The sequence below is a fragment of the Sylvia atricapilla genome, chromosome 8, assembly GCF_009819655.1.
Source record: "Sylvia atricapilla isolate bSylAtr1 chromosome 8, bSylAtr1.pri, whole genome shotgun sequence".
Taxonomy (NCBI): Eukaryota; Metazoa; Chordata; class Aves; order Passeriformes; family Sylviidae; genus Sylvia; species Sylvia atricapilla.
The window spans coordinates 21,054,058-21,069,629 of NC_089147.1; the positions used below are offsets into that span (position 1 = coordinate 21,054,058).

Here is a 15,572-nt window from a genome sequence, read left to right on the forward strand (position 1 = left end):
TTTTAATACAGCGAAGGAGGAAGCCTTGCTTGCTAAGCACCAGAATGAAAAGCATTATGCACTCCCCATAGGCTGCAGCCACCTGGAAGGAAGGTCCTGTGGGGCCCTCTCCAGAAATGGCCCAAGAGGCCCTAGGTATCCTCACAGACCCCTGTGAGCTACAGAGGAATTCCTTCACCAGAATATCCTCAGAAACTTGTGGATGGGGATCCAGGAAGCAATTGTACAAATGCTCCTGTCATGGCTGATAGCCAGGCAGTCTTTCAAGGAGCTCCAACTTGCTGGAGAAGCAGAAGAGAGGCAGGGGAAGAGAACAACAAGCCATCCACTTCTCAGCCACATGCTTAAAGCCACAAGCTCCCCAGCCAGCTTTCCTGACATGTGCTGGAGGGGCTGCAATCCTCACAGAATTCCCCTCAGATGGCTCATCTACCCCACCTGTAGCAGGGCTACTGCACACATGGCTCTTCTCCTGCTCCTCCTCCTCGCAAGTCACTCAGCAGCAGCCCCCAGCCCGCCAGGGGCAACCCCTGAACAGCCAGGGCACTCCAGCTGACTCCAGCTGTGGCTCTCTCCCCACCATCATCCCTCGGCATCAGCACGTGGTGCCTCTGACAGCCATTTGACAAAGGACAACACAGTTGTAAACCTAAAACCCATGGGGCCTCTGTGCACTTCTGAGTGACGTGCAGAAGCTCACAAGCTCCAAATTCTAACAGGACATCCTGTGTAAGAAGGGAGTGTGCTAGAAAGACATCCTGACAGGACTGGCCCTAAGCAAACACTTGGTTAGACTCTGGGGCAGAGTGAGGAGGGGAAAAGCATGACAGGATTTTCCAGTTCCAGGACTGCTGCCCACTGTGCTTTTCCATGTTTTCCCGCTCCTGAGCAGCTGATGCATACACAGGCATAGAAGGGAGGGGCTCCCACCATCAGCACTGTGCTGCCATCCCGTTCTCCTCCTGCGAAAAGTCTTTTCTGAACAAGTTTCCCTGTGCCGTGGGAAGGACCCAGCCACAACTGCAGACACTGGGCTCACTTGCACTCGCTCCCTCTTGATTTACAGAACTTCCCTGCTAACAGCTGCATTGCAGATGAACTCTCTTAAAGTGGACATGCAGTAAGTGAGACAGTAGGACACAGAGCTGCTCCAAAAGCAGCACAGCCATATCATCACCTCCTCTGCTGCATACACAGCAATTGTACCTGTGCAAGAACTCCACCAGCTCTGTCTTAAACCCACTAGGCACAGAGGATCCTGAAGAACACAGCCTAACAAAGAGAAACCACACCAAGTGAGCTTATTTCTGGACATAAGTTCCCTTCTTCTCCCCATCAGCTGATCACATCAGGTGCCGTGGGCTTGGATGATCCAGCTAAGTAAGTATCAGACTACAGCTGGCTAGCAGGCAAGGTAACAGTGCGACAGGAGGCAGATCTCAGCAGTGTCAAGTCACTGCAATGCAGGATCCAGGAATTCAAAGATGCAGAAGGAAGAATTGAAGTTTGTCTGGCTCAGTCGAGCTGCATGTTGCCTTGTTCCTCGTTCTGCCACCCCTTTAGATAAGGCAACTGCAACCGCGAGAACCAAGTTTCGTTTCCCAGACAGGGAAGAAATTGTGGCTGTGTTTTCAAACGAGAAAAAACTTCAGCAATTAACATTTTATAATTCATCAGGCAGATAAGACACTTCTTAAGTACTTGTGAGGTGGTGGAAGGGAAGGCTTTTTAAGCTCAGTTTCAGGACTACTGAAGAAACTAAATGCACATAGCCACAAAGTCAAGGCATAATGTGCTTCCTTAAAACTGTAACCAAGTCTGCAGCAGCATAAATTGCTAGCAGCAACTAGAGCCACCTGAACTTGTAATGATGTAACTTTATAATGATTATCAAAAAAGCCAAATGCCTTGCGTCTCTTTTTTCATATCTCTGATGCTGAACTTGGCTGTCTGGAGAAGGCAAACGCATTATGAGAGCTCAGCTCCCGTTCTACTACTGTAGAAGTGCTTCCACACAAAGGACAAGCTGACCAACACTTCACTCCTCTGTATCATCCTTATTAAGTGCAAGAGCAATTCAGACAGAGAAGGCTGTGGATCACCGCTCTGCACTGAAAATTTTAATCCAGGCAACCTCATAGCAAGCAGCAGACACAACACAATATCCTAATCTGCAGAGCTGGCAGATTCTAGGCCAGATGACACACGAGTCAAACAAAAATGGGCAGAGCTGAAAGCCACTTTTCAATCTGCAATCCAAAAATCAGGAATATTTAAAGTAACAAAGGAGCTATGAATCACTACTTTAACTTGCGGCGAAGAAACACATCATCACAATCAAGCTTTGACTCTGCACAGACACCAGTTATAAAATAAGGCTGTGCAACTTCAACGCTCCTAATCTCTCTCACACAATCTCAGCAGAGGACATTCGATACCCAAAGCTTTCATGGACTGACCCTGAGGCAGGCAAAATTAAACTTAACAGCACACCAATTTTTTTGGCAAACAACAGAAAAGTCCTGCTTGGCATCACCAGGCTAAACTCTCTAGTAGCCTCCGAGAAAAATGTTCCAGCAAGTCCCTGTGGGTTACAGGGGCCAGTAAAGACAAGTTTCTCCTTCTACATCTATTTTTTCCTCCAGCCAATGGGCAATTTCTAGGCCCATTACTCATGTAATGTTATATGCTTTGACATAAAGGAATATGAGGAAATAAATAAATTTTTAAAAGCCCAACGAAGATACACATGGACATTTTCAGAATGGCAGCTGCTCCAATACAGTAGAAACACAAAGTTTATTTGGCAGGCAGTGAAGACAAATATAGGATGAGTTTTAAGAAGCTGTTTCCCTTGAAAAAGCTTCCAGATTACCCATGTAATTTGAAATTTGCACCTAGAAAGTGCATCCCAGAGGAAGCACTGGACTGCCCCCTGTGAAGTCACATTTCAAGTCAGGTGTATGAGATCAGGTCTCTAGCAGCAAACAGACCTGGATAAACACATACATCTCACCCATCTCCAGAGCTGCAGGAAACTTTACACAGACTTTACTCTGCAGCACAGGCAAGGAGACGCCTTGTGAAAGAGACGTCCCCGTGAGAGAGCAGGGAACAGAGGAAGCACGCTGAAGTTTAACGATTTAGCTCTTCAGTCTCCTTTTTTTTTCACCTCAGATGTCAGGCTATGTCAGACTGCTTCTCCTTTTCTCACTGCTCTCCTGGAATTGAGAAAACCTCTTTCAAAAAAAGAGTTGTCTTCAACATCAAGAAACAACATTTCTGTCTCCACAGCTATCACTTACCACAGTCTACACCAACTGACTTATCAGAGATGACACAGTAACTGCAGAAGATAAAGCACATGCAAACACTGGGTTACTCCACAAGATAAGCTGCAGCCTACACCAGCTAACTCAGGTGCCTAGGAGTAGAAGTGATGGAAAGGAAAGAATCCTTTCCATAGGCTTTTAGGAGCTGGCTTTGGAGGCTTAAAATCCTTTCTCACATATGGCCTGAATTCACTTAAAAAGTCCACTGGGATTTGGCCTGGTGGGAAAGACCTATATCAATAATTTCCATAGATTGTCTCATTTCCTAAGTTGAAGAAGCCCTTCTAGAATGAAACTAGTTTTTATTACTACAGTTCTATCTTACTAAGCTTTCACACAAACATTTTATACTAGTATATTGCTGCTCAGAAATTTCCAAGGCACAGGTAGGTCTTCTCTGAAGCTGCCTGCAAGAAGGTACCATGATAATTTGCAGTATTGCAAACAACCAAGCGATACCAGCTTCTGCTATGGAGCACTGAGATTTTGGGCACTGAGTGCAGAGGCCCTCCCTCACCAGCTCCGTGCTCCCCAGCCAGCTGCAAATCACTCATTTTCCTAGGACCAGTCCTTATTTTGGTCAACTTCCACAAAGGAGGCCGCAGCACAGGGTAGTAACAGGACTTCCTCAGGCTCCAGCAGAGGGAAAACTGCCAAGCTTGGCCTCTCTCATGCACTGCCTGCCCACCACGCTATCAACTCTGATAGGCAGGGACACTGCCCCAGTGCTGGGAAGGGAACAAAAGCATATGCAGGGTCTACTAGCCCTAGTAGTGCTGACATGGTTTTGTATCTGACATTTTCAATGACGACAGTCTTGTGCTATTGATGACAGTGGTGCAAGCTGGTTAGAACCGTGTTTGATAGTCTGCAACCTGCAGGCAACACTGAAACTTGATTTGCATTAACTCTAGTGCAGAAAATATGTAAGCACAAAGTAAAGAACTGGAGTTACTTGTAGGTATAGGGAATAGGAAGAACAAAAAGACTGAAATAAAGAGACCATCTTTCCCCACTCCTTACTTTCCACCTGCCAAAGCAATGTAAATCCTGATGACTTATGCAGTGAAAGCAGGGTGCATTCACCCTCTCTTCAAAGAGAAAATCTGTCAAGAGCAGTGCTGCTCAGAGTTCAGACTGGAGGAGGAATGCCAGTCTGCATTCCCCCCTGCCATCCCAGTAGCCATAGGACAGTGAGCCTGGTATTTCTCACTAGGATACTGTCCTTCGTTAATACATCATCACCCACCCTCCTCCCCTCCCTTCTCTCCTATGAGAAAGTTTAATCCTTTGACTCACATGCATCTGGTAAATTTTTCAGTCCCTGTTTGCCGCTGTCATCATGGAAACAGCCCCCAGAGATAACCCAGCAGCTCTGCCACAGCAGGCAGGCTGCCACTCCCTGCCTCATCTGCCATTTAGCCTTTGGCTCCTAGGCCTACAAAGAGCGGTGGCCACTCCCAGGCTCATCTTCACGAGTGTATTCCTCCCTTAGAGATAAGTTTACACGGCGTTTGTTTTTCTTTAAAATTAACTGTGTCTTCATTCCCACCATGCCTACTGAGACAATTCTCAGCTCAACTTTTGGGACTCTGGCAGAATCACACAAACAACAGCACCGCAGAAAGAGATGCCACCTTTGCTGCCTCAGAAAGAAAAGTTTCGTGTTTGACACTGAAATCACTCGTGGCTTCTAGCAAAAAGATTAGCTAGCAACCTTCTCTGAAGCACCACACCAACTTGGACTTGTCCCAGCATCACAGGTAAGCACACTCCAGCCACAGGTAGGACAAGAGCTCATGGCTGTGGATGCTTGACAACAACTAACTCAGGATGGGAACTCTGGACAGGAGCAGCAGGACAGGGGGTCACCAGAGGGTTATGTAACTCATGCTCTCAGGAACATAACACGAAAGTTATATGCACACACACATTCTCTGAAAGGTCATCGCATTTACTCAACTCACATCTCAGAGACGGGGAATTCTCCCTCTGACTCTGCCAGGAGCAGAGCCAGACAGATCCTGTCACCAGGAGTAAAGCCACCACGGTCATCTCCTCCTCTCCTGATCCCATCATAAAAAGGCAAAATACGTTAACCAGCTCTCCTGACATCTCTGTATTAGTCTCAGACATCGGTAATCAGCTGCTTGCATCAATAACCAACTTCCCAGTCTGCTCATCTAAATTGTGGGAGCAACAGAAATTGTGCAATATTCTCTGGGAGGGAAGGAGAGAAAGCAGCATTACTAGAGGGCTATTTTCAATTAAAGCATTATAAATTAATATAATAATGGGTTAAAGTAACTGATCCATGACAAACATATGAACATTTAAAACCAACTCAAAATTAAAAAGGAAGGAAAGTGGATGAAGAGTAAAAGGTGAAAAAAGCTACAAGGAATCAAACTCTAATAACTCCGTTTCAGCAGAAAGTTAAATTCATGCCTACCTCAGTTCAGAAAGGTTACTTCTAAGATACTGCCAGCCCATTTCTTCAGAGGTATTCTCTAACTGTTCTCCAAAAACCATACAAGCAGCAATACCAGAATGTTTGAGGAGATGTTACCAAAGTATGAAGTGGTATTTAAATTTAATAAGGTGTAAAAAGGAACATGATGTCAGCCTAATTCATAGGGCCCCAATTTTTGAAGCTTATTGTCATAAGGATCAGCAGCAACTACAGTAGTTGAAGTTACACGGTCACATTTCCTCCACACACTAAAAGAAACCCTAAAACATCTCATTCAGGATGGATTTGTCTATCAGAAATCAGTGCACCTCTATTTTCTTGAAGATGACTATTCTGAGCTCTGACATCACTTCAGTTGCAGGCAAACACAATGATGTGAGATATGCCACTTTTCTTTTTTACAGCATTCATGGCTTCTTTCCTGTGCTGGTGACCCTGGTGCCAGGCAGTATTACCCTCTTCCCCCAACCAAGCCAACAGCAATAGCTCACTTTATAGTCAAACACTGGCAAATGAATGTGGGGTTTTTTTATGTCTCTTATGTTGGTAAAAATAAGAAGATTTCAAGAACAGAGGAAACAAAAAGAAACACATGAAATACCAAAACAGATGACAGGTCAGAAAAAGTGGGGGGTGACACCTTAATTGTCAGGGCTGTGCTCACAGGCAGCACGGTGGAGAGAAATTTTTGCATTAGCATGCTTCTCTTTTAAAACTTGTCTTCACCCAATCTGGAGGGCCAGAACAACTAGAATACTTGCAGGGTGTGGAAAGGAACAAAAATATTGTCATAGTCCTGTCTTAACAGAGTGAAACAGTGGTGCTAACCCATTGCTGGGGAGGAGGGCACTCTCTAAAAATTTCTTTATGATCCACAGATGAATCTTCCTCTGCTAGCGATGATTTTCGGAGATAGTGAAATATCTGTGCTACACCACAAAACCAACAAAAATGAGCAAACAGTTTTTTCACTGGATTCTTCTTACAAGAAATCAAAGTAGCTGTCCTTGCCCCAAATATCTACAGGCTGCTCAACACCCTGCACTTCACTGTAGGGACACCCACAAATATTTCAACCATGGCTGGCTGATCAGAGTGAATGCTCTAGAGCCAAGGGCTTGGGGACACATGCAGGAGTTAGTCTAATCACATTTCTGCCATACACAAATCCAGTTTATATCGGGAAAACAAGAAACCCGACTCTCTCACCAAGCTCCTTTCTCTAACCTCGTGCAGAGGCAGTAGGAATTCCTGCCCAATCTGTGTGCCCACTTCTCCCCCCCACCATTGTTAATGCCGGAAATTTAATACTCAATGTGACCACTGAGAAGACAGACACAAGCTGAAATCCTGTCTGCTCTGTTCCAGCTCCTTTATAAAATATACAGAGTAAACTGAGAGGCAACCTGGGGTAACCCCAACCATCACTAACATCCACAGTGGGAGGAAGCCAGTTTCTGGCCATAGCAAGCCACAGTAAAGCAAGGCTTCCACCACTCACCACCCCTACAATCTCTGCGGGCTCTCACGCCAGGGCGTTTTCCTGCCTGTGCTGATATGCTGGGGCAGGCAAAATGCCAAGCTGACCCCCAGCAGCCCCCACTAAGTTCCCAGCTCCAACCTCTCCTCCAAGGTCGAGGTCTCTTCTTCTGCACAAGCTCTCCTCTCCTCCAAACACCCCTTCCAATGAAATTTCCCCTACTGGTATATATATACTATTTGAAGCCCTCTCCCCAATGCAGGGGACTGCAAGCAGAGGCAGGTAGGAAGAAGAGGGGGAGGCAGAGGGCTGCTGTTTCTGACATCAGCTGAGCAGCCTCGCCACCAGCCCCTGCCACTCTGTGCTGCAGAGTGAAGAGTTCAGCCACTTGCTACCCCACAAGTCCACTCCACCGACTGATTCCTCCCCTGCAGCCCCCATCCTGCAGCACCCATCCTCTTACAGCCACTCCACCCAGCAGTTCCCAGCCTCATACACTGCTCTGATCCCTGCCTCCCTCCACGGGTGCAAAGACCTCAAGAAATTTCCAACACACTGCAGCGGGACTCTTTGCAGTCCTTAATGCCAGCATCTCTCAGACTCCTGCAGGCAGCACAGGAAAGGCACGGGGTGGAGCTGGGGCACAGGGAAGCTCTTCACCCAGCCCATGATGCAGGAAGGACAGCTTCTCTCCCAAACCAAATGACTGGGCCTGATTTGGCTGCTCAGCAAGCACGGCTGAGCAGACACGGTTTGATTTACCATCCTCCACAAGAGAGGACATATGTCCTCAACCCGCAAACACAGGAACGCAGAGGACACCTCTCACAGGACATTTCCATGCGATCTGGCTCTGTGTTTGAGCCCCCCGAGGCCGGGAGCTGGGCTCGCCTGCCCTGGCAGAGGCAGCCTGCACACAGCAGCTCCAGCGTGTGCACTGCCCCACACAGACTCCAAAGCTGGCAGCCTCAAGAGCACTCCAAGGCAGTCTTACTGCGAGCTGCAGCTATGAACACCTACAGAGCACATCAAGAGAGATGCCAGGGACTGATGCTGCTCAACTTCCTCTGCAGCATTCAAGCTCAACGTTTCAGTGTTCAGGGAAACTACTGCTGACACTTTCAACAAAACACATTGTAAAGCCCAAATCAGCAACCACTACAGAACTAAAAGCAAGGACAACTGAGGTGTGGGGAAAAAAGCAGAGTTGGAAGTATAAAGAGTGCTTTTTTCCTGCTGGGGTTTGATACACAGAAGTAATTCCCTGCTCCTCCCACAATCCACATAATCTCCTACAGGAACAACAACAAAAAAACTCGGTAGACTGCAAATATTTATCGGGTTTACAAATTTGGAAGGATGAAAAGCAGGGAGAGAAGTCACCTCTATTTCAGAGTCAAAAGCAAAGCCACAGTAAGGGCAGCACAGTGAAGTGGACTAACTTACAAGAGAGCTGGTTTTAATTCAGTCATCAAGAGATGTCACTTGCAAGTGTTCAAAGATACAGATTTTCAACAGTAAATTAAATTTAACAACAGATAAAATACACTGAGATTTTCATTCTGCACTTAAAAAAAAGGGCAAAAGTACTGCAGATGGTGGTAGGATCACTAAATACTATTTGGTATTAAAAAAAATCCTAAAAATTATCAAATCCTGAAGCTCTGCCTACCTCTTTCCAAAGCCAGACTCTCTTGAAGTATATGCTGGCAAGTCAAACTGGGGATATCTCCCTACTGCTGCTAAAGCTGCTGCTTCTCTCTTGATCTTTTGATCACTGCAAGTAATTTTACTTTATTTGAACTTCACTGTAGCACTACTTGCTATGAATTTTCATGTTCAAAAAGAATTCTGGAGAAAGCCACAAGATAACTTTCAAAAAATTATAGTTATTTCTTCCCTCTACCCGTAGCACTGGTAAAAGTCTGTGCATTCAATCCCATAGGAATTTCAGATGACTGAAGCATTGTATTTCCTCCATGTGTAGTAACCACTGCTCTTATATGTCAGCTGAACGCTGACTAAGGTGAAGTCTGTTTCCTCTCCCTTTCCACAAGCATTTGGACTCTATTTATCATTAAATTTCTTGGCATGATCTTCACTGGGCAGTCTTAAGCATCAACACAACATGAATAATAGCAAATACTTCACTGAAGCCAAAATATGGAATTTTAATTTAGACCAGCTCTTACTGACAAAACTTAGTAAAAGAGAGAACAGGCATACAAAAATCATAGAAAATATTAAAAGAGACTCTCCTCTCAATAGCTGACTTAGTATTTTATGAAGAGTGAAGTTTACTAGACTGAAGCTGCTAGGACCAGCAGCCTGTCCATCCTTGTTTTCACAGAGAAGCCTTGTAAAACACCATGCCTCTTTAAGTCTTTACCCTTTCCTTGCATATAATTTACCCTGAAGCATTCCTCTTCCTTCTTTTCAGCCACATACTGTAAGCTTTTCAGCACTTCCCAGTTAGCTATCTAATATTTCTTCATCACAAGTCATGAAAAACAAAAGTAACAAGAAGTACTGCAGAAGGAGAACAAGGTTCTGTTACCATTGCCTTGAACAGAATCAAGGAAAGCACTACAGATGGCAAAACTTCTGTGAAGCTGCAATGGGCTGTACTTTGCAGCAGCAGCAAGATGCTGACTCCTGAAGTAGCAGTCACTGCATCAGGTGTCCATACAGGTTCAAATTCTGCTAGAGATAGTAAAAATGTTAAATGCAGCTATGCTTAAGCTGGAGAGGGGCTGGCTGTCCCCAGCTAAGGGAATATTCTGGCTCTGTGACCATGCCTAGAAGAAAACCAGCAGCGTGGGAGTTGGGTCCGGAGGGTGGGTTACCCTGCACAATGGACAGCATGTCGCTGGGTGCACAGGAGAGCCCTGGACAGAGGCACTGATGTGCAGAGACATGCACAGCCCAAGGAGAAGTGCCAACTTGGGGAAAGGACACATCAGGCAACACATATCCAGGATGCTGCAGAATTAACACTGTAATTCTGCTCCTCAGGGAGACAGCTTTCTAAAACGCCTTTTCCCAAGACTTTCATTTTCAGGTTGCTGAATTGAATCTCCCTAATCACCGATTTACAGCTGCAATGTCTAAATAGCACACATTTTTCCTTCAATGCTTTAAAGACCTATTCCAAGGTGAATTCACTAACTTCCTATCAAAATACTCTAGTCTTCTACTATAAGTACTTTCTGTACTTACCCCTTGAGCTCTCAGCAAACACAGCTGGAATAACTGAGGAACCTACATATTCAGCTGAAGTCACCATCCACTTTTCACAGATTCCTCAGTTAAAACTTCAACACAAATTGATCAGTCCCTTGTTTCTGATACTCTTCTGTAGTAGCAGAAACACATATTTTCTTTCTCGGTTCTGCTCACACTTACCCTACCTAACCAGTACATTTTTACGTATATCATTGCCAGCTGCCTTGAGTTAAGTAGCTGAGGACCAGGTTAGCAGCCTCAATGTATTTTATTTATAGGAAGGCATGAAATCTAAATAGTAAGCATAGATCAAAACATGCCTATATGCACCCATACTTACTTTTCCTACTTGTTGGGTCATTAAACTGTCATCACCTTACCATGAGAAACAACTAGAATCTATACATTCCTCCCTCTGTAACTCATTAAATGAGCAAACACTTAAAAACTGAATCAGTTTTTCTAAGAGTTTTGAACTTCAGCTAATATATTTTTGAATTGTCAATTTTTTCAGCCTGCATTTTTTCCCATTTTTCTTCTCTCCAGAGCCAACTTCAATACCCTGTCCTTCGTAGGATAACGCTTTGCCCTTTGTGATCAGTTTATCAAAGTGCCCCCTCCCTTCTCCAAGCAGCCTGGTGTCCACTAACATCTGAGATCCTCTCCTGAGCTTCAGCCCTTGCTGCAGGATGGACAGGGAAGTCTGCGGAGCAAACACGGCATTAATGGCTGTCGGCAAAGCAAAGCCACTCTTCAAACCTCTCCCATATTAAGTTGAACTAATTTTGAACTCAAGAGATTGAATATCCCACCTACATCAGCAGGCACTGTCACGTGACCATTGAGGGGACACTGATTCTCAAAAGATCTGCAGCCACCTCATTAACAAACCCAGGGCTCCAGTGGCTGGCCCCCAAAACGACTTCACTCAGGCCAAATATTAAACACCTTGCTGCCAGAACCAAAAAAAAAAAAAAAAAAAAAAAAAAATCACTGCTTCACAGCACACTACCACTGACACTACTTCATACAAACCATACAAACTACAGTAAATGGAAAATTTTCACTATTCTTCAAGCTGTCTTCTGCTCTTATCATCACATTTCATATTCTGGCAAAAAGGAGGATACATATTCTATTTTTCTTTTTTGTAAGGATTAGGCAAAACATTATTCACTTCTAAATCATTTCTCAGGATCATTTGCTTTCTCCTCATGCTTTTCTCTTTCATTTCTCAGTCAAGCCCCCTACTAAGTCCTCTACTTGACTAGCAAGGTAGTCAAGGGCCTCATACATTAATTTCACGAAATCTGAAAGGCCTCTAAAGACTTACAACTCTTCCTGTTCACCTTTTCTAGAAAGCGTTGCCTCTGGCATCTCAACTTGTTGCCCTCCCTGTTTTCAGCATCATTCATCGCAGTTCAGTTTCCCTCATTCTCCCCTGATCCACCCCACTCACAGGGCAACTTTAATCCCTGTGGTGATTCCCTACGCACTAGAAGATGAACATTCCCTTCATACTATACAGTCTTCATGCATATGTACGTCCCAGGAAAGCAGAAGACTAACAGCCTGGATGAGTAAGATTTTTTCTCTTTTTATAACACTACAGTCTAGTTTCAGGTTTTGCTGTCTCCAGGAGTAATGAAAGCACAAGCCCCTTGTTCTAATATGTGGAGAAGTCAAATTGGCAAGATTTCTCCATCCAACCTATTTCTGCCTTTGAATGCAGACTTTTTAGCTTCCAAACACACCACTTTTAACTACAGCATGAAAGGAGCAGGGCATATAGCATCTATCTTTCAAAAAAATAATCTCATCTGTTCTGGTAAGACAGATTTCCTAGGTAAAAACGACATTCAGCAAAATAAGTCTGCGACACTTCTCTTCATTGTAAGCGATTGTTACACACACACACACAGATGAATCTACCTAGCTCAACTTGAAGAAGAAAGATCTCAAGAAGAAAAAAGACAACATCACTTTACAGAGTATCCATTTCTAGGATTTCCAGGAATTTTTCTATCATCCCACACTACCTTCTTTCAGCCTTCTCTTTGCCACACAACTCAATTATTTTGAAAGGCCTAAGTAATGACTGAAACAAGCAACTCCAGATCTCTTAAATTTATTACAGCCTCACCTCCAGTGAAGTATTTTTCTACTAATACAGGGGAGAAAGGTAGATAGAGACACTAACCTCTGGCTGACAGTTTTTTGGTGTTGATGATTTTTGCAGCATATTCCTGTGAAGAGTTTTTCTTTACACATCTGCGGACCACAGAGAAGGCTCCCCTGGAAGAAAAATAAAGAAGGTAGGTGCTATGAAACTGAAAATGAGAATATAATAGCAACAATTCCTGTCCCCAGAGTGAATCAGACTAAGGAGAGGGCAGAAGACATACAGAGGAGGGACACAACACCTGAGAATCTGATGAACAATGCACACTGTCTAATCAGCAAAAAACTTAAGTCTATACGGTACTTGAGCCTCCTGAAGACTCCTCAAGCCCCCTCACAGACAGCACAGTAGGAAGAGCACACTGTGTGGGTAAAGAGAGACCATCCAGGCACAGAAACAGGACATGAAGGGACTGACAAACAGGAGACAAACAGCCCCAAATGGCACTGCAAACACCAGCTTGTAAGTCCATCTCCCAGAGACAGCGTCCCTGGCAGTCACAGCACAAAACCAGGACGCATGTCTCCCATGCTCAAGTGCAAACTCAGTCACAAAATCACTGCAACACTTTGCAGAAGTTACTAGCTGTCTTATATCCCTCAATCACTTGCAAAATGGGGATCAGAACGTACCTATTAATGAAGTGAGTAGAAAACGACAAGGCTTTGTACATTTTCTCGAGCTGAAACTATTGATATTATTACAACTATTCCAAAGAGAATTACTCTTGGAAAGAGGTCTGAGAGACAGGGAAGAAGGATTTCTGTGAGGAAAAAGAGTGAATACAACAGAGACCTAGGTGAAAAGACAGAGACTGAAAATCTACAGGACTCTACTTGGAAACAGCCCCTTATTTTTTAAAAACAACAACAGCAACAAAAAACATGGCGGGTAAAGAACAACAACTAGCTTTACAGGAAAGATCTGAAAAGGGGAAGGACAAATCCGAGAAAACTAGCAGAAAAATCCAGGTCCTTCAGGTCAGGGATGCAAACCCGTGTCTAGGGACAAATGTCCATATTTCAACTATGAGAGAGGGGAAGAGAAGCTGCACAAGGAGAAGAGAAGCTGCACAAGGGCCCCACATACAGTTAGTCCTACAGGGAGCCTAAAATATCTTGAATCCTTCCAATACTGCGGAGTCCTGCCTTTCATCCCCTTCCTCAACCTCTACATACAAACCAATGAGCATCAAGGTGAGCACCGGCACTGTGGCCCGGGCTCGGTGACACACAGCTGCAGCACTGTGGGGAGGGACAGGGACACCGGGCTGGAGAGAAGAGATGCAGCAGAGCCCAGCAGTTGGTGCAGGAAGGGAGGGAGCGAGCAGCAGCACCCACGAAAGCGCTGTCCCCATAATCCTACTCTGGCCCTTTCTGCGCTGCTTTCCTGCCCAACTGCGCTCCCCTGCAAAGCCCTGTCCTAGGGTGCAGCAGCAAGTCTGCCAATGCGGAGACAAGTGCGGAGAGAGGGAGGGAAGAAGCGAGGAAGCGGGGAGGGAGGAGAAGCGCGGTGCAGCAGCACCTGGTCCTTTCACAGGGATAAGGAAGTAGAGACTGAAGCATCGCGGAGTGGCTTTAAGTTGCAGGGAACGTGTAGCTGGGAGACGGAGCGGGAAGGAGAACGGGGCAGTCAGGTCCTGAGGAAGGAAAGGAGGGAAGAGAGGAAATCTCGGGGTGCAACAGGAGCGCGCAGCCCGAGACAGGCTGCGGGGACACCCGCTGCGGCGGGGCGACCCGGGAGGGCAGGAACACCTTTCCCTCCGGCGGCTGTGCCGCTGGGGTGGACGGGGGGCTGGAGAGCAGGATTACAGCGCGACAGCTAATCCTCCTCCGGCTCCCGGGAGAGCCGGGTCACCCGGCACAGCGGTCCCGGCAGCGCCGGTGGGTCCCGGGGCCGGGGCGGGCGGCGGGGCGCGGCGCGGGGCGCACGGCGGGCTCCGTACTTGCCAAGCTCCTCGTAGAGCTGGTACTCGTCGGTGAAGCGGGTGCACGTTGCCGTGGTGGCCATGTTCGGGCTGCGGGAGGCTCAGCGTCGCTGGGGCATGGGGCAGGGCGGCGGGGACGGGCCGAGCGGGCGCGCTGCTCGGCGGCCTTCCTCCTGGCTCGGCGGGGCGGCGCGGGCTCCCCCGGCGCCCGGCTCGGCGCTCCCCGCTCCGCCGTGCACAGTCACCGCTCGCCGGGGAGGGGAAGGAGGCTGAGCCTGGCCAGCACCGCGAGAACTGGCTCGGAGACACCCCGCGCCGGCCCCCTCCCTCCGCCGGCCCCGGCCCGCCGCGGGGTGTGGCCGCCGGGGGCGCTCCCGGGGCGCCCGCAGCGCCGTCGCCCGCCGGGGGCTGCAGCCGGGGCGCGGCCGCTCCCCCGCCCGCGGGCGGCGAGCGGGCACTGCAGTGAGCGCCCCCGCCCCGCACCGAGGGCGGGCGGACTGCGGCGGGCGCGCCCCCTCCCCGCGCTCCGCAGGCGGCCGGGAGCAGACTCTTAATTCCCCGCGCGAGGGGCGCCGGGCCAGCCGCGGCCGGATAAGCTTCCTGCGTGCGGTGGGAGGGGAGAGGGAGCTGCCGCCGCCACCGGCCTCCGGGCGCGCGTCAGCGGGGCCAGCAGCGGGCCCCCCGGCCAGCAGCGGGCCCCCCGGGCCAGCAGCGGGCCCCCCGGGCCAGCAGCGGGCCCCCCGGCCAGCAGCGGCCCCCCCGGCCAGCAGCGGGCCCCCCGGGCCAGCAGCGGGCCCCCCGGGCCAGCAGCGGGCCCCCCGGCCAGCAGCGGGCCCCCCGGCCAGCAGCGGGCCCCCCGGCCAGCAGCGGGCCCCCCGGCCCCCGCGTGTCGCGGGCAGCGGCCGCCCGGCTCGCTCCGTGCGCGGGGAAGGAGAGGCGGCCGCCGCCGCCCG

At 48.0% G+C, this 15,572-nt stretch overlaps 1 protein-coding gene across 16 annotated transcripts in view; it reads right to left on the minus strand.

The window, feature by feature from the left end:
• The window catches only part of CAMK2G (calcium/calmodulin dependent protein kinase II gamma), a 119,787-nt gene extending 104,814 nt beyond the window's left edge, over positions 1-14,973 (minus strand). For 4 of the 16 annotated variants that reach the window (XR_010744127.1, XM_066324054.1, XM_066324051.1 and 1 more), the window contains exons 1-2: positions 14,638-14,969; positions 12,711-12,805 (exon numbers count right to left, since the gene is read on the minus strand). Coding sequence is in view for 11 of the 16 variants with exons in the window: in XM_066324054.1 (XP_066180151.1) it covers positions 12,711-12,805; positions 14,638-14,702 (160 nt within the window). In the remaining 5 variants the exon portion in view is untranslated. Of the gene's footprint in view, positions 1-12,710; positions 12,806-14,637 lie in introns of all 16 variants that reach the window. The other 12 variants (XR_010744123.1, XR_010744125.1, XR_010744126.1 and 9 more) reach the window with 7 other exon arrangements.
• Between the last annotated feature and the right edge of the window lie 599 nt (positions 14,974-15,572).